The sequence below is a fragment of the Bombus fervidus genome, chromosome 12, assembly GCF_041682495.2.
Source record: "Bombus fervidus isolate BK054 chromosome 12, iyBomFerv1, whole genome shotgun sequence".
In the NCBI taxonomy this organism is placed as follows: Eukaryota; Metazoa; Arthropoda; class Insecta; order Hymenoptera; family Apidae; genus Bombus; species Bombus fervidus.
The window spans coordinates 4,888,360-4,907,104 of NC_091528.1; the positions used below are offsets into that span (position 1 = coordinate 4,888,360).

The window sequence follows — 18,745 nt, forward strand, 5'->3', positions numbered from 1 at the left end:
TGTTATATATCTCTTAAACTTTATAAATATGTGTCTACAAAAGATTTTTGTTCTAATAACTCAATTTGTGTTTTTACGCAATACCTTGTTTTTAAAAATATTTTGTTTACATGTTTACATGCAACGACACGTAATATCTAGTAATATCGATCGATTTATACATATGTATGTTAACCGGATGAGCGATTTCCGAACGATACGAGAGATCGAGATTTAAGTTTGACAAGATGTCCGAAAATTGAAGGATATTAAAGTGGAAATTTTTAATCAGCTAGAGATCCAATATTGTTTATTAAATCTGCATTGTTGTCTTTACCGTCGAATCTTTAAATCCATTCGAAATTAAGATTAGTGAGTTTAATTGAAATCATCGATGTTACATTGAAAAAGAAGGAAACAAAATAAGTCGCAACATTGTCTAGAATTAAATTATACTTAGCTTTATTTATCTTAAGTCATTATTGTATTGATTTAATTTTAATGTAAATTGATTAAATTTGAATTATTGTAAAAAATATAGAAATATTTAATCGTCAAGGTTATCTTTTCTTAGTTTGACAATTATACATGCACAAAATATTAACTACAACAATTATAATAGTTTGTTACGTTGTTCTTTAATTATTATATGAAAATAATTGTTCAAGTTTTTTAATAATGACATTCGTTTGAATCTTTGGTTTATGTATAATAACAATTGTTTTAGGGCACAGCGAATTCTCTAAGTCCAAGCTGAAACCGTTTCTTTTTCCTCAATGAAACCCGTTCTGTCATGTCTTACACTGAATTGGAACATGGTTATCAGGTAAACACAGAAATAGTTTTTATTTCTGATATTATTTTTAACAATTTTATAACTTTTAATATTTTAATAAAATAGAAGAAACAATTATAAACTAGATCTTTTTAGAAGAAATTTAACGTGAAATTTGTTTTATTTAATTTTAAATTTATTTTGCTTTAGGAAACTAATGATCACATAATTTTATAAACTAATCTAAAACAATAAATATACTATTAAATTTTTATATACCATAAATTCTTTATGTAATCAAATATCAGGAATATAAATTTTTGATGGATAATAATTAATCAATAGGGTCTACGGAGTGCCAGCCGACCAATTTTCTATGTAGGGGATTTAAATACTGTACAACCAAACCTTGTGGGTCCTGTAGCTTCTTCTATATATCGTTCATCAAAAAGAGTAAGTTTTACTTTTTCTATATGCAATATATCATATGTAAAGAACAAACAAATATCAAAATGATAATCCTAAATAGATTGTAAGTTTTATCAGTGATATAAAATATAAATTTACATTTCGATTTTAATCTACATCTTAATTCACGTAAGATTGATTATGTACTAAGACTTTTTAGAATTTATTTATTTCTTTTAATTTAACTAGACAATAAAAGAATAAGATGTAGAGACAAGAACTATATTGTATGTTTGCATACCAACTCTATTTTACTTTAAATTAGTAAACAGTATGTGAGAAAAGTTAGAAAACTGTTTTGTTTAAAAAAAATTATTGTTTTATACAATACTATACAGTACCTGCATGTATCATATATATATATATGTTTTTTTTTTGGAAGACATACTTTATATGAAATTAGAATTTTTAATAATTTTGTTTATTTTGTTTATTTTCAATAGTACATGCAAACACATTTCGCTAAGTGTGAATTAATGAATTCATTAATTACTTATTAGTGTTTCAATTACTTTTAAATAACTTGATGACTCACAGAGTCTTTGGTACTCTAATAGTCTAAAAATAAAGTGGTATAAGACTTAGTGCTTGGCTGTATAGTTGCATATACAATGCATAAGCTGTATGTCTGTTATAATTAGTAAATTAATTTAAACAATTGATGTTCTACAATATAATGGTCTAAGGAGGAATATCTAATTTAATATTGTTTAGTGTATTTAGTGTTTAATCATTATTAACTTAATTAAACATATTATGTAGTAAAACATTTAATTATTGAACTGACTGAGATTCAATATTTAATGTTAATGTTAATATTAGTGCAAATTTTTTAAGGCTATCATTATATATAATTATGCTATTAGCTTATGGTACTTCGAAATTAAATTTGTAATGGAAAATGCAAATCCTTTGTCAACTACCACAATTCCTGATGTTTACATTTTCGATTGTGATAATGAAGCAGAACCATATTGGCAAATAATGGTAGAGTTTCTTCTAATTAATTTCTTAGTTATTATCTGTTAGTAGATTCATAATATTTAATGTAAAAGAATAAAAAATTGTCTTCATATTGTTTTTATTTGCTTAAGTCTATATATGATCATTGTAGCACTTACTCTTTATGCAAAAAAAATTTTCTTGTCTCAAGATAGATTTATGAAATATATATCTTCCAGAGATATAACTCTTTCTTATCTTTAAACAAAGAGTACTTTATTAGTCTGCTTCCATTTATTTTCAGTTCAGCATACAATTGCTCAGACAGTAATGTTAAGATTAAACAAATTGCAAACTAATTCCAAGCTAGTAGATGCTTCTTTTCATAATGTTCTAATCAACTCTTAATAAGTGGTCTGATAAAATATTTCATACTTAATTGTTAAAGTATTTTAAGTTAATTTCTTCCTTATCACAATTTTAAAAGATAAGATGCAATATAAATCTAAGATTTAATTTAAAATATATCAAAAAATTAAATTATAGGGAATACATAACAATTTGTATTTATCTGTGAAAAATAATATTATGAGTGTTGATCTTTAAAATGTGATGTAAGGAAAAAATTACTATTGTATGAAGTGCATATAATTAAAAGACTAGTGACTTTTTGAAAAATGGTATTATCGTAATGATAAAAATCAATTCTATATCTACCTTTAAGATGGAAGATATACATCTGGATATGGAGTGCTACTGTGATGATTGTTTTGTATGTAATAATTAACACATGATTCAAATTTGCTGAGTCTCTTTATTAATAATACAATTTTGTTAGACAGTTTTAGGAATGTATCATTGTAATAATTAAATTTATATAATTTTCAGTCATTGATAGTTGAACTTGTTGAAAAATGTAGAATGACAAATCATTTGGTATTCTAATAACTTTTACTACTTTTTTATCACCCAGACATACAATACATTTGTAAAAGTACTATATTTATACTATATTTATATTCAATTTATATTTCCTTTTTTATGTAGGCAAGTAATGCATGTGTCTTTTTTACATTTTATTGTAATCATCTAGAAAGTGGGTGAGCAATATTTAACACAATTATTAATAAACATTTTATAAATTTTTGCACTATATAAGTAAAAATTTAATACATTTTTTAGTTTTATTTTGTATATTATTATTAGCTTCTTTTAAATTCATGCGATATTAGGTGAGTACAAAGATAGTAAGATTAAAACAAAAACAATTCAAACAGAATAATAATCAGATCAGAAAACAAATTTCAATTAATATAAACTTTCATTTAGGCCGAACTGTCGGACGGGTGCAGCAATGATGATGGATGCATGGGTGGAAGCGATTTGGAAGGAGAAGGGAAGCAAGTTTTGGTTGGAATCTGTGCGATGGCAAAAAAATCGCAAAGTAAACCAATGAAGGAAATTTTAACAAGATTGGAAGAATTTGAGTACATTAAAATAATAGTATTTCCTGAAGAAGTTATTTTAAAGGTAATGGCAGTAGAAAATATTTAATGTTTCAATTATAATGTATGAAAATATGTATTTATAGGAGTCTGTAGAAGATTGGCCAATTGTTGATTGTTTAATAAGCTTCCATAGTAAAGGCTTTCCCCTTGATAAAGCTATAAATTATGCTAATCTTAGAAATCCTTTTATCATCAATAATTTACCCATGCAATATGATATTCAGGTATGTAATTCGTGATAAATATTGTCAAATATTCTGAGTGATGGAACATATTATTTTTTATATGACACCAATTTAATAGGATCGTAGAAGAGTCTATGCTATCTTAGAGAGTGAAGGTATTGAAATCCCGAGATATGCTGTCCTGGATAGAGATTCGTCTGATCCAAAACGTATGTGACGCTTATCATTTATATTGATCCAATTTTATATTGGAGATTTATGACAGAAAATTCATTTCAGATCATGAACTAGTAGAATCAGAAGATCATGTCGAAGTTAATGGTGTTACATTCAACAAACCGTTTGTGGAAAAACCAGTGTCTGCAGAGGATCATAATATTTACATTTATTATCCTACATCTGCAGGCGGAGGCAGTCAAAGATTATTTAGGAAGGTATATAGTAAATTCAACAAAAATAATTTTTTTTTATTTGGCATAGTTAAATTTCAATTCATAATATTACAGATTGGAAGTCGTAGTAGTGTATATTCACCAGAATCTCGAGTTCGTAAAACAGGTTCTTACATATACGAAGATTTTATGCCAACCGACGGTACAGACGTTAAGGTTTATACCGTGGGTCCAGATTATGCTCACGCAGAGGCAAGAAAAAGCCCTGCATTGGATGGTAAAGTCGAAAGAGATTCAGAAGGGAAAGAAATTCGCTATCCGGTTATACTAAGTAATGCTGAAAAGCTAATTAGTAGAAAAGTGTGCTTAGCTTTTAAACAAACAGTTTGTGGTTTTGATTTACTTAGGTATATTGAAATTTTAAATATAGTGAGATTAAAAGAAGTAATAATCCATTCTTTATTATACTAATCATGTATAATATTTTAGGGCAAACGGGCAGTCATTTGTGTGCGACGTAAATGGATTTAGTTTTGTAAAGAATTCTAATAAATATTATGATGACTGCGCAAAGATTTTGGGAAATATGATTTTAAGAGAATTGGCACCTACTTTACATATACCATGGAGCGTTCCTTTTCAATTGGACGATCCGCCTATTGTGCCTACTACATTTGGAAAAATGTAAATAAATTTTACTTTCTTATTATGCTAATATATTCAGATTATTTTTAGATATCATAATTATATCAATACTTCTATATTTAATTTAGGATGGAATTACGATGTGTAGTTGCTGTTATAAGGCATGGAGATCGAACGCCAAAACAGAAAATGAAAGTAGAAGTTCGTCACCCGAAGTAAGTGTATTTCTTGAAGGTATATATGAAGAACAATATCTCACATATTCTATTGCATACAGATTTTTCGAGATATTCGCAAAATACGACGGCTACAAACATGGTCATATTAAATTAAAGAGGCCTAAGCAATTGCAAGAAATATTGGATACCGCACGTAGTTTATTAGCTGAAATACAACATCGTGCTGCTGGACCTGAATTGGAAGAAAAACAAGGAAAATTAGAACAATTGAAAAGCGTCTTAGAAATGTGTGTAAACATTGTTTTTTTATATATAATCTTTTATTCAATTACGAATATTAACTTTGACTATATGTAACATATTTTTCAGGTACGGTCATTTCTCAGGGATAAATCGCAAGGTACAAATGAAATATCAACCAAGAGGCCGACCAAGAGGAAGTTCATCAGATGATGGTATCAAAGCGTAGAATATTATATCCACGTAATATAGATGTCTATTATTTCTAAATCACATATTTTTATTAGATCGACTTGGAGAACCTTCCCTTGTATTGATATTAAAATGGGGTGGAGAACTAACACCAGCCGGCCGTATTCAGGCAGAGGAGTTAGGAAGAATATTTCGCTGCATGTATCCTGGTGGTCAAGGTAGACACCTTAGTGGTTCGTATCTTATGTTCATACGCTTATCATGCTCACTCTTGAGTTAATTTATACTTTATAATGAGATTTTTTATTTAATAAGTCTCTTATGTTGGCTGAACTCCGGCTGGACCTATCATTTATCTGGACTGCTCAATTGAGCGTATGCATAATACATATATTGCTATTTATCTTGCACAGTAAATATACATATGTATGTATATATGTATACATATATACGCATTTCAGACAATTTAACCGAAATAAAACTCATATGTATGCATTAGGCAGTTGGATATGTTAAAATGTAATTTATTTTTTATTTAAAAATAAGAGCGTAAAAGCAAATGTTAAATTTCAAGCTTTTAATTAATCTATCGATGATTTCGTTTTGGTTAAAGGATAGCAAATATCTTATACCTTTACAAAAATCTTTGATTCATGGATAATTCCAAATATTATTTCAGAGGAAGACTCAGAGATGTTACCAAACCACGGTAACTTTTTATTCTGAATCAATGCTTTTTTGTAGTTCTATGTCGATGTAGTGTTATAGATGCATAGAAATAGTAATTTAGAAATTCTATCAATATGTTCTTGTTAGAAAATTCTTGCTATTTTGCAGATTTTTGTGCGAAGATCGTAAAAAAATTGTTAAACGTAGAAGAAAATGCTGTTTCTATGCTAATTCAGTGTGTTCCATTTTATTGCAATGAAATGCTTGACAGTTTAAGGATAGTTGCTTTTATTTAGTTTGTGGCCTTAAATGTTTATATGTCCTATCTTTTTTTTTTCAATAGGTTTCATACATCTCGTCATCCATGCAGTATCATGTCTAAAGGACATATACATACACCTATACACACATATATATATGTTGTAAATTTATATATATTACTCCATTTTCTATTATAATTTTAACTACATTTTCACTTTAAGAAAATCAAAGATAAATATTAATATAGAATAATTTTTACGGTATTATTTAAAAGAACACTAACATGAATAATATGTAACATCTCAAAAAAGTCATGTATATACATTTGATTAGACTTTTCGTAAATTAATTTAGACTTTTAGTAAATTGATGTACGATCAACGATTTTTGTACCGATCTTCCATGATGTTTTTACCAGAACGTAGATCATTCACTGAAATCTCATATGTACTTTATGTTTATTGAAAATGAAAGATATATTTTGTATTTATTACATTCTGTTCTTCTGAAGTATTTTTATACATATATAGGTGACTATGCTGGTGCACAAGGTTTAGGATTACTTAGACTTCATTCAACATTTCGACATGACTTGAAGATCTATGCAAGTGATGAAGGAAGAGTTCAAATGACAGCAGCAGCCTTTGCAAAAGGTTTACTAGCATTAGAGGGTGAACTAACGCCAATATTAGTGCAGATGGTGAAGAGTGCTAATACTAATGGTCTATTGGACAACGATTGCGATAGCAGTAAATACCAAAATATGTATGTAAGGCAATTTACAAAAGAATTGTTGTAGAATTTTGAGTAAATTCTAACGATATATTTTTATAGGGTAAAAACACGACTTCATGAATTATTACAACAAGACCGAGAATTTACATGTGAAGACAGGGAACAGATAAATCCTGGTAACGCACTGAGTATTAACGCAGCCATGGATTTTGTTAAAAATCCTGTTCGTTGCTGCCAGCATGTTCATACTTTGATTCAAAAATTAATGGACATTGTTCGTATTAAGAAAGATGATCCTAAAACCAAAGGTACGATGTGATCTATAATCTTATTGTGAAATTATATTTATCTATCTAATATATTTAGATGCAATTCTTTATCATGGTGAAACGTGGGAATTAATGGGCCGTCGATGGGGAAAGATTGAGAAGGATTTTTGTACCAAAAATAAGAGGTTCGACATATCGAAAATCCCGGATATTTATGATTGTATAAAGTATGATTTACAACATAACAACCATACGTTGCAATTCGAACACGCGGAGGAATTGTACATTTATTCTAAGTATCTGGCAGATATAGTGATACCACAGGTGAGAATTTCAATAAATTTTATCTCTTTAAAAAAGTACTTCAATTAAAAATTTTTCTAGGAATATGGATTAACAGTGCAAGAGAAGCTCACCATAGGCCAAGGTATTTGCACTCCTCTTTTAAAAAAGATAAGAGCAGATTTGCAGAGAAATATCGAAGAAACTGGAGAAGAAACAGTTAATAGACTCAATCCGAGGTAAATTGAACATTTGTGTCTGTCAGATATGAGGTATAATGTGTTCAATGTATGGTGCGTGCGTGCGTGCGTGCGTGCGTGCGTGCGTATGTGTGTGTGTGTGTGTGTGTGTGAGGCAAAATGTAACGGGTAATTGTTATAATTTTAGATACTCGCATGGTGTTTCTAGTCCCGGTCGGCATGTACGCACAAGACTTTACTTTACAAGTGAAAGCCACGTACATTCTTTGTTAACTGTTTTACGTTATGGTGGTTTACTTGATGTATGTATCTACATATTTATTTTACGCAATGTATAACAAATTTTAATGTTTTAATTACACAGGTAATGAAAGATGAACAATGGCGTCGAGCTATGGAGTACGTTAGTATGGTTTCGGAATTAAATTACATGTCTCAAATTGTAGTTATGTTGTACGAAGATCCAACTAAAGATCCTAGCAGTGAAGAACGTTTTCATGTTGAATTGCATTTCAGTCCTGGTGTAAATTGTTGTGTGCAAAAGAATTTACCACCAGGACCAGGTTTTAGACCCCATTCACGTAATGAGAGTAGCCATAATGTAGTAAGTAAATCTTATAGCTAATACTTCTATTTTATCCATGATCAACGAAATATTTCGAAGTACAAAGCTATACATACTTTATATTTTCAGGGTGAAAGTGGTGGTTCTGCTCAAGATACCATTTCACAATGTAGCACTCGAATAGAGGAAGAAGATGTAGAATTGGGAATTTTGGAAGACGATTTTATGAATCCACCATTGCAATCTGTATGTATAAATGTTTTTAATCAAAAGAGAGTATAAATAAATTAGCATTTTTTATTTAATACTTAGGAAACACCTCCACGAACAATGGAAACAGATACTGTAGATGCAATGATGGATAGTCCAACAACCAGTAGAGGAGTTGATATGATGGACTTACATCCTAACATGATGGATGAACCATTTGATAGTGGCTTTTTGCAGAGTTCTGCGCCCATTCCAATAAGGTACATAGTATGAAACTTTCAATGAATCTTTTTTTATAAATTAACTAACTATCGATGATCTTTTATAAAATATTGTACAACATTTAGTGCTAGAACCGTAGCTGGTCATGAAGCAGCAAGACTTGGTAGTCAATTAGCTGCAAGTCAACGTCAGCGACGTGACGCAGAAAGAGGCACAATTGTTGAACCACGTGCTCGCAGTTATGATCATCAAAGACAGGACAAGCCCGAGAAAGGTAAGTAACGTCTAGGTCTTTAATATTATTGTACATGTTTAATATATAATAACAAGTCCATAGTAATCTGATTATGCATGGAAGTGAATTCTAACAAAAAAGGTTACACAGGACATTTGTAAATATTAATTTCGTAAAACGTTACAATAACTTGGCAATATGTTGTTGAAAATACAGTAATGTATTGTAAGAACATTGTAAACATTTAATTTCATTAATAACATTTTTCTTCTTGGGTACATATGGTTAATATTAACAATCAGATTTTATCAGAAAGGCTGGTGTTTTTCGTGTCTCTTTTTATAGCTGCGGACAAGCTGCAGTATCAGAGCTTGGACGCGGTCAACAAAGAAGGTATGTTAGTTCCTATAATAACGTCAGCAGGTTATAATGCATTGTCTTATCATAGGTGATCATTACAGGATTTCCACAGCATCTAAACTTTCAATATATTGTATTACCCTGATACAATCAGGATTTACAATCTTTTCTTTTCTTTTTTTATTTAGTTATCTTCATAGATACGTTAACTATTTAGTTGACCATTCAAATTATTCTTCGCTTTTGAGATAGTAATTTTTGTAGCTGCTGATCACTGTGATTTGCATCTTTTAATTCTTTCATAAAATATAAAGCATCCTTTATATTTCTTGGTATTGCAATACTTCTATAGAAAGCATTGTCTTATAGTTACTATCAATAGTAAACACGCATAATTTTCCGTAGATAGTCTTCAGTATCATGTCTAATCCTTAATGTTGCATTATTTTCTGTGATATTATATATACCATCTTCTTTTGTATTATATTCAGTTTTGTGTGCAATAGAGCCTACAAGCGAAGTTTACTTTTTGTTGTAAGTATTGTAACACTGTAAAATTCTTACCAAAGATTAAATTTTGATACCTCAATGGATAAATAGATATTGGATAGATATCCAATTAAAACCACATTGTACAAATGAGAGCTTAGCTAATGGAATTTAACAAACAGACACGACGTTAGATAGAAATAGGAAAATTCAGTTGAAATAACTCTTTGCTCTGCGATAGTTGTGCGCGTGGAAGCCAACTAATTTTATGGACGACTGCTTGGGTTACATATTAACAAATGGTGTAACTTACTCAGTCGTCATCCTAATTCCTTCATTCCTAAGTCATTGTTCCATTAAGATTCACAATTTACTAGTGCTTAGTTATTTTCTAAAATCATACTGCAGCCTTTTCATTCATATCCATTAATATGTGATTACATTACATTTTTGTTCTCCATCATTCACTTTTATGCTTTGTTTACTATTCATATTGCATTTTTAGAAATATAAATTTTATATGAATGAATATGGATCACATGTATGTAATACTTTCATACCAACATACAAATTAAAAAAAAGTGGTTTTTGATTTGGTATTAATTTCTGTTTTACTAAGATAATTAAATATTTGTATTTCTTAGTAGAATGATTTTTATTTTTTTTTTTTTCCTTTTTTTGTCACCATTAAAATATTACTTTACCGTCCCATTGATGTTAGAAATTCTAAGCACATACAAGCAAATAAAATTCAATTTTCATATTTCTATTTAAACAAATCAATTTCTAATAGAAATTAAAAATTTCATAATTATCAGTTGCATGTTTGAATACCAGTTTTATATATGAAATACAACAACTACTACTACATTTTTTACAATCTTTGATCGTTGTTATTGCATAAAACCATAATCATATTAGCTATATAGCATATATCAATAAAATGTTCATGAACTCAAATTGTTGTTTGGTTGGCTTACTGGTTGCATGGCTATCGTGTGCCATGGGTGTGTAACATTAACCAAATTTGTGCCTTCTAAACACAAGTAAATTAAAGTATATGTCGTCTTTTTCCTGTGTATTTCAGTTATTTTATTCCTTCATTGGTAACGTCGTCTTCAACGAAATCCAATTACATTAGCATCTCTGATTCTAAGTCCATGGGCTATTACAATGTGAACTATTTAAAAGTTTCTCATATTTCACTATTATGTTTAAAGTACTCATTTAAAAATTGTTTGAATACACAATTTTTGCAAATCCCAAGTATCAATCCTTTTATTATACAGTGACGATAAAACGACTTCGACAAGTTTTAATTTCAAGCATCGACGACGTGACCAAAGGTTCTTGCCAATGTTACTTTGATTTTTTTGGTGATGGGTTTATTTAATCATCTATTTCTTTTCTTTTCTTTCCCTCCTTTGTACCCTGATCCCACTATTACATCGTTATCATACGTTCATTTTAACTGCACCATTTTCTCTTCTGAATCGTTCACGAAATTACGCATGCAACACCCTACACAGAAAAGCATGTAACAGAGCAACGCTACTTAGAGAGATCTGGCCAGGTTTTGTTGAACGTGCCAACGGAAAAATTCAGCCTGCCACACTCCTTTAGTTCACCGGAGTTTCCAGTTCCTTCGATAAAAACCTCCACTTTGAGATCGACACCCTTGGTGACTTTGCACACATCTCCTCTAATCTCACCGAACAGCCGGAGCTGTGATGTGACGGATATCGTATTACCAATCCCCACGATTCGTTCTTCGTTTTTCAATATCGATCTCGAACAGTCTTACGTTTTCGATCTACCTACTCAAAGTAAGAAATACGGACGTTCTCATTCAGAGACGATTCTTCCTGGAATTGAGCGTAGCGGTGAGTTGATCGATTCCTCGAAACCGCCACCAAGCAATCCGTGGTTAAAGCGATCCCTTTTCTCGTTATCCTTGCACGAAAGAACCCCAAAAACAGTGACATCCACGGGACGGATCAAACTAGACAAACGTTCTCGTTCATTGTCACCTTACGTACCTAAATGTCTTTGTTATAATTGTAATGTCTCGGAACTGATTTTGAGAAGCAGAGATCTACCGCCTGTCGAGCGTTTCAATTTTGATATCTACTTTGCACGCTCACTCTCACATAAGTTTTTCAATTGTTCCTGTTACTCGAGCCTCCAGGATGTACCCAGTCGTTTCCCTCGTAGTGTTTCTTTCAATGATAGCTATGGGTGTCACAGAGGAATCACCGGACTAGATCATCCTGATTTACCCTTTGTATATCTAAAGAATAGGCTTCTTGTGTTTCCTGAGAGACAGAGTGTTGCTCCTTATTTAGAGTCAAAGGTCGATCATTGTGTCATACATAAACATCAGTCAAGGGGTCACGATCGCAGTGAATGGATGCTGTTTAAGGAAAAAGAAAAGTGGAGGTTTGATAAGAATATAATGAGACGAAAATTGAATAGTGATAGTGTAATTGGGAATACACGTGTACCGTTCAGGAAGTTATCCTGTCCCAATGTGAGACCTGGTGACTTTTCTTGTGTTGATTCCGTTTGTTCAGACGAAAATGGTGAAGTTGCTGATTGTTCAAAAATGTACAGATGCTGGTCTTGTCCCAATGTGAATTTCCAGTGGCACGATAGCCTGGTACATATACCAGATCATAGTAGTATGCTTTATCATATGTCCCCTGCGCACGATAATGATGTTCACGACGATCACGAGATTCCTCGCAAGTATTACTATCGCTCCAAGAGTCCACGTGAACCGTTCTCCCGACTCCAGCCTCAACGATCCTTCTCATCTCCAGACACACGACCTTCGATCATTCAACCTGACCCTACCTGCACAGCAAGGCGCCACCGTCACAGTATCTCCGGACAGATGAGTTATTTCAAGCTGTTGGGCTACAACGTCAACAAGAAGTTGACTGGATCAGCAAACAGTTTGTTCAGCACAGCTGTTATCAGTGGATCCTCCAGTGCGCCAAATCTCAAGGATATGGTACCACCTCATGCCTCTGCTGTTGCTGGTGAGCCTCAATTTCTTTTCTTCTTCTTCTTTATTGCCTTTTGCCATAAAATGTGTCTTAGGTTTTTACTTTTTTTGGCATTTACCGTTAGCATATATAATAGTATTTTTATTCGTGGAACTAATTCAATCTTGTGCTCATTAGCAATAGAAGGTTTTGGTGGTGTACCGCCAATAAGACCTTTGGAAACTCTTCACAATGCATTGTCGTTACGTCAATTGGATTCCTTTTTGGAAATGATGACCAGTGCGCCTCTATTTCGAACACCCGCTTCTTCGCCTCCAAAGTATCCTTCACCTGGTGGATCAACCCACGAATCAGTTAACCAAAATATCAATATTGGAGGAGTCAGTCGCGAGTACCACTCTTCCGACCTGGAAGCTGTCAGGTACCGTAAGAAATTAAGTAAACCATCCTTGTGAGTATTGAGTTCTTTTCTTTTTTTTTCCTCATATATCAAAGTGTTTTTACTAGGGAGAGTTGCACTGACTTCTCTGGTACCTTATTTCTCGTTTTTTTCTAATTGCGATGATTGCATACTTTTCATTAGAGGTGCAGACATTGATTCTCTTCTTAGGTACATCACGCCAACGCCCATACAGTATAAACCTTCGAACGATGGAGAATCTTGTGATATAAGAAATCAATTGTCACCAACCAGCCCTAATAGTGAGTGTCGCTTATTCATATTATTATTTTAACTTTATTCTTTAATAATGAATTAACGTGTAATTTAGGTACTGGCTGGAGCAGTGAACCACAGTCATTTCTCTCTTCTGAACCCTCATCTCCTGCACCGACTTCAACAGGAGAATGTAGTATGTCTATAAGCTTAATCAGCAATGACGGGTAATTAATATTTAATATTAAAAAGATTGTATTATATTTAAGAATTATATTCTTTTGTTTTTTATAGAGCTCAATCGTTTAATGTGGGTCCTAAATTTCCTACAACTCCCTGCTTGGATGTGGATTTTAACGAATTTTGTATAAATATCGATCAAGAACATAGAGAGGGTCGTGGTAGTGTATCATATACAGATTATTATAGCAATGAAGATGGTCAAATACGAAACTGTAGTTTTGGAGCAGGCTTCAATTCTAATTTACAAAAGATCATGCGTACTGATGATCTTCCGGTTGATAATATGGATGATGATGAGGACCATACTATAACTTTAAAACAAACTGAAGAGCAGAAAAAGCAAGATGTGAAACAAATATTTGAACAGAAGGAAAATCCAAGCACAAAATCTAGTAGTGGCTATAAAAAAATTGGAAGGTAAGTTTTTGTTTTAAAATTAAAAAAAAATGAATGAAATTAGTTATTCTACTTTACTATCTCTTCTACAATAGATTCCTTGTTGAAAGCATGGAAATATCAGATGAAGACGTCAGGATTAAAGAAGCAGATAATATAGACAAGACAAAATCACCTGCTTCTATAAAAACTGAATCTTTTAATATAGAAAAAATACAAAAAAGCAAAGATGGTATTGATGTTATGCAAGAGCAACAGAAGAAGAAGAATTTTTCTCGATCTCAGAGTGTTTCTATGCCAAAAACTCCTACACAGAAGCAAGAATCAAATTACAGCTACAAATGTACTTCAAAGATAAGCTCTCTTTCAAATATGTCAGATAAAGATTTAGAGAATTGGAAGCAGAGTATGATGGAATCAAAAGATCCTTGCTCTGTAGAAATGAAGGCAGAGGAGCCAATTCTGACTGTAGCAAGCAGCATGACAGGTAACTCTAGCGTGACAATAGGTTTTAATGTTCAAGATGAAAAAAAAGAAGAACCTGACCTTTAAGAGTATTACTTTTTCAAAGATTACCAGAGTTATTTTATTTATTAAGTCCATTTCCTTAATATAACGAATAAGATATTGCATATAAAATTGTTGAAACGTTTATTGTTATGAACAAATCAAAATTTGTATTGCATGAGTTAAATACTGGATACGTTGATAAAATTTTATGAAGAGAAAATTTTTTGCATTTTGTTTTCTGGCACAAAAATGTATACATTTTTTGGTATTCTATTTTTTTACATTTGTTAAGATTGTTAGGAATACTTAAGGCATGCATAACATGATAAAGGTGCAGACATTAAGAAATTTTTCCAATATGTGAACATACCAGAGTATTATTTTAAAAAGACGAGTTAAGAACTGCATATTAAGAGGAAATATTATTAAAATCAAAGCAACGTTAATAGCATTTCTCTGTGTTAATAATGTACTTATCAGATTGTATGTATATTAAATTATTTTTGAATTGACGCTTGTATGTAATGGTATAATAGTATTTTTGTAGATAATATATGTCCAATGTTAATAATGTGTTAGAATATAAGGCAAAATGAATTTGAGTCAAGAAGAGAAAAGCATTAGGAATTTGCCTCAAGAAAATATTTGGCATATACAAATTACGAGATTTTCAATAATCGAATATGAAACATATATAGACCTCCTATGACTCAACAAGTTCAAAATATACCTCATTTGCTAAACTAAATACATGAAAGGAAAAAAGTTTAAAATTTCCTTTCATATTAAATGGTATTATTCTTCTTTGATCTTATAAACATAGTATTACTAATACAAATAACACATGACATGTACTTCTCATGAAATTGTTTCTTTAGACTCAAGAACAAGTACCTTATATATTTATTCAAAAGTACCACTATTAGACTTTAATATTAATTTTCTTTTATTTTGCGAGGATGTAATATAAAATTATTACCAGAAAATCTCTATGAATATACAAATGCTATGAATTATCAAACATTAACTCAAATTACAATAATTAAACAATAATTGCTCTATAACAAAATATGCTCATTTCAAGAATTGATGTAAATGCCTTACAAATTAATCTGATAGAGGATATATGCTACTTTTCTTATAAGTGGTTTTAGAATGTTTCTTATTAAAAAGCTATACAAGCTGAAGTTATATAAATATAAATGTGGTTTTATATCAATTCCAAATGTGCAAGGTGCTATTTTCAATCAATCTTATTATGTTCCTAACTGATTTTATAGTTCTAACATTAGCAATAAAACCATCACACATATGGCTATAGAGGATGTACTCGTTTAACTTTATCACATAAACTATTTATTTCATCCTGGAAAAATTAGGAATTTATTTAGTGAATTAATTTCAAAATCTTTTAGGAAGAATGTATGAAATCATGTTTAATATCCTTGTAACAATATTATTTATAGTGATAAAGTTAAAAGGCTTATACTTTGTGATTCTTGCAAATATAAATTAGCTGATTTTTGTAGATGTGATTCATTTTATGACATTTTAGAAACCATATTGTGCAAAATGTACTTCAGTGAAGAAACGTTTCTATATATATGAATATAAGTTTTAGTAGATAGATACAGTTAAAGAATTAAGTATTCACTAATTTGTAGAGAATTTACAAGGTGTTGTAAAGAAATAGTTGTGGTAGGATATTTTAAGTATCTTTTGCTTAACGTATATAATTTTCTTTCAATATATAAAAAGTTTTGTTCTAAAGTAAAGCATTCATTATTGTACAAGAAATAAAAGTTAATGTTAAATATTTTATCCTGAGGTCTCTATCACCGGTACCAGTGCAATGATACAATTATTAGTGACATATTCATTGACACCATCATAGTTGTAAAAAAAGAAATGTAAAACATAAATGTATATGTAAGAAATGACAGATTACAATAAAAAAAGTTAGAAATGGAATTTATCTAATTTTATTAAGAGTGTTATCAGATTTTGTCTCCTTATCAATAAATGTTAATAGACATAACATTATTCTTGATAATAATTTATCATTATTTACAGTGATAAAATGTTTAACCTTACATGGAATTAATAATCTATTTCATCCTCGAAAATTTAATCATTTAATTGATTGAAAATTTTTACTTATGTGTATATGTATTCAATTTTGTGATATAAATATCAAAAAATAAATACGTTAGCAAATTTTTATTACAATTTAACGTGTTTTCTTACTTTCTTATTCATCAAAAATGTGTTAAATGTTGAACACAAATATATATTTTCGAAATTCCATATAGATAAGAAGAATGCATTGTTGTTTAAATCGGTGATTATCTCTGTAAATGAATGAATAGTAAATATAGTTTAACAATTTGTTGCTATCCATATAACTATTACTAATTTATTTAAAGACACAGAACAAGACGCTTTTAACTAAAAGCACACGATAAAGAAATTTGAAATTAAAAAGTAAAAGATCAAATATGATTGACTGAAAAAAGTTGGGCGATCGTAATTTGTTTCAAATTATTAATAAATAAATTAATAAAGATATAAAATGTATTTATGTTCCAATTTTTGCAAATGTACATATAAAAGAAAAATACACTTCAATGTGAGAAATCTATACCATATTTTTCACGAAATAGCAGAGATACTTTCAACTTATATACATCTTTTGCCGAGAAAGTGACAAATTCTAATTGGATAACATGAAAATTAAATTTATTACCTTTTTAAACATGTACTTTTCATATTGTACGATACACGAGAAAGATCGTAAGAACAAATCTATTTTCGATTACGATAACAATGATGTGATTTAACCACGACCGAAATATTAATTAAAGAAAAATTCAAAGATGATTGTACGCGGAGTTACTCAAGGATTATGATTGGTCAAAAAAGAGATCACTTGACATACAAATATTTTTAAGAATTCAAAAAAAGGCGTCTTCTACTTTAACTATATAACTTGATATTATAATTTAATGTAACGTTTTATGTATAAAAAATTATATATTATCTCTTTATTTTAACTTTTTATATTGTGTACATTTTCTCGACATTTCTCTAAAAATCTTTTAAGAATTTTTCCAAGATTTCTATAAATATCATATTAAATTACTCGTATATTTATCTTATTATTTTTTGAAGTCAATCATCGAATTTATTTATAATTTATTTATATCTAAATAAAATGCAATATGATATAATGCCTGCGTAATGTTGTAACACTACATATTGCAGTATTTTGCTGTAAATTGGTAGCTTTCTATATTAAATTAGTCATATATTTATCTTAATATTTCTTGAAATTAATTGTTCGCATTTGTTTATAATTTTATATATACCTAAATAAAATACTACAGCATAGAATGTTGCAATGAAAATATTTTCATAAATTTTAATGAAAATTCATATCTATATACTGATATTTTTATTTCGTAACTACATGATCCAAAGTCTAAGTCCTATCATACCACAAAGAAACAAATTTTGTTCGAATTTTTCCCTATTTTAGTGAAACCCTGTGATAAATCCATATTAGGTATATGGCAACGTACTATTCAAGAAGATGGAAATCTCTGTAACGAAATCACGTAATTGCTGTCAATGGCGTGACCCTGTTGCGGAAGGCGCATCCATTGTTCGAATCGCATCAGAATTAGATCACAAACGAACACGTGCACCATGAGGGGATGAACCCAAATCTGATTTTTGACACCCTTTACGCCATCCCACATATTTGTCAGTTATTTTTTATAAAATTAGAACACACGGAAAGTTAGGATGATTTACTGTCTTGATATTATAAATTATATTATAAATTATAATCTAAAAACATTACAAATTATTGAAAAACAAAAGAAAACGTCAATTTATTAGAATTCTTGTAATAATGTAATTATTA

At 30.1% G+C, this 18,745-nt stretch overlaps 1 protein-coding gene across 4 annotated transcripts; it reads left to right on the forward strand.

Annotated features, from left to right (window-relative positions):
- The first annotated feature begins 178 nt into the window (after window positions 1-178).
- Window positions 179-16,788, forward strand: L(1)g0196 (inositol hexakisphosphate and diphosphoinositol-pentakisphosphate kinase). 4 transcript variants are annotated; one of them, XM_072014934.1, is made up of 30 exons: window positions 179-351; window positions 707-805; window positions 1,100-1,207; window positions 3,494-3,694; window positions 3,756-3,896; window positions 3,976-4,066; window positions 4,137-4,291; window positions 4,364-4,656; window positions 4,739-4,933; window positions 5,023-5,109; window positions 5,172-5,360; window positions 5,443-5,528; window positions 5,601-5,738; window positions 6,185-6,214; window positions 6,966-7,200; window positions 7,270-7,478; window positions 7,537-7,763; window positions 7,824-7,960; window positions 8,109-8,223; window positions 8,286-8,525; window positions 8,616-8,732; window positions 8,799-8,956; window positions 9,044-9,192; window positions 9,499-9,546; window positions 11,532-13,046; window positions 13,191-13,464; window positions 13,597-13,715; window positions 13,784-13,895; window positions 13,963-14,328; window positions 14,403-16,788. In XM_072014934.1, the coding sequence occupies exons 2-30, from the start codon at window positions 773-775 to the stop codon at window positions 14,857-14,859; spliced, it is 6,225 nt and encodes a 2,074-aa protein (XP_071871035.1). In that variant the 5' UTR covers window positions 179-351; window positions 707-772; the 3' UTR covers window positions 14,860-16,788. The 4 variants fall into 4 exon arrangements, with proteins under 4 accessions (XP_071871035.1, XP_071871036.1, XP_071871037.1 ...); XM_072014935.1 differs by having other exon boundaries at window positions 5,601-5,723; XM_072014937.1 differs by lacking the exon at window positions 6,185-6,214 and having other exon boundaries at window positions 183-351; window positions 11,532-11,885; window positions 12,825-13,046; window positions 13,624-13,715.
- The last annotated feature ends 1,957 nt before the right edge of the window (window positions 16,789-18,745 follow it).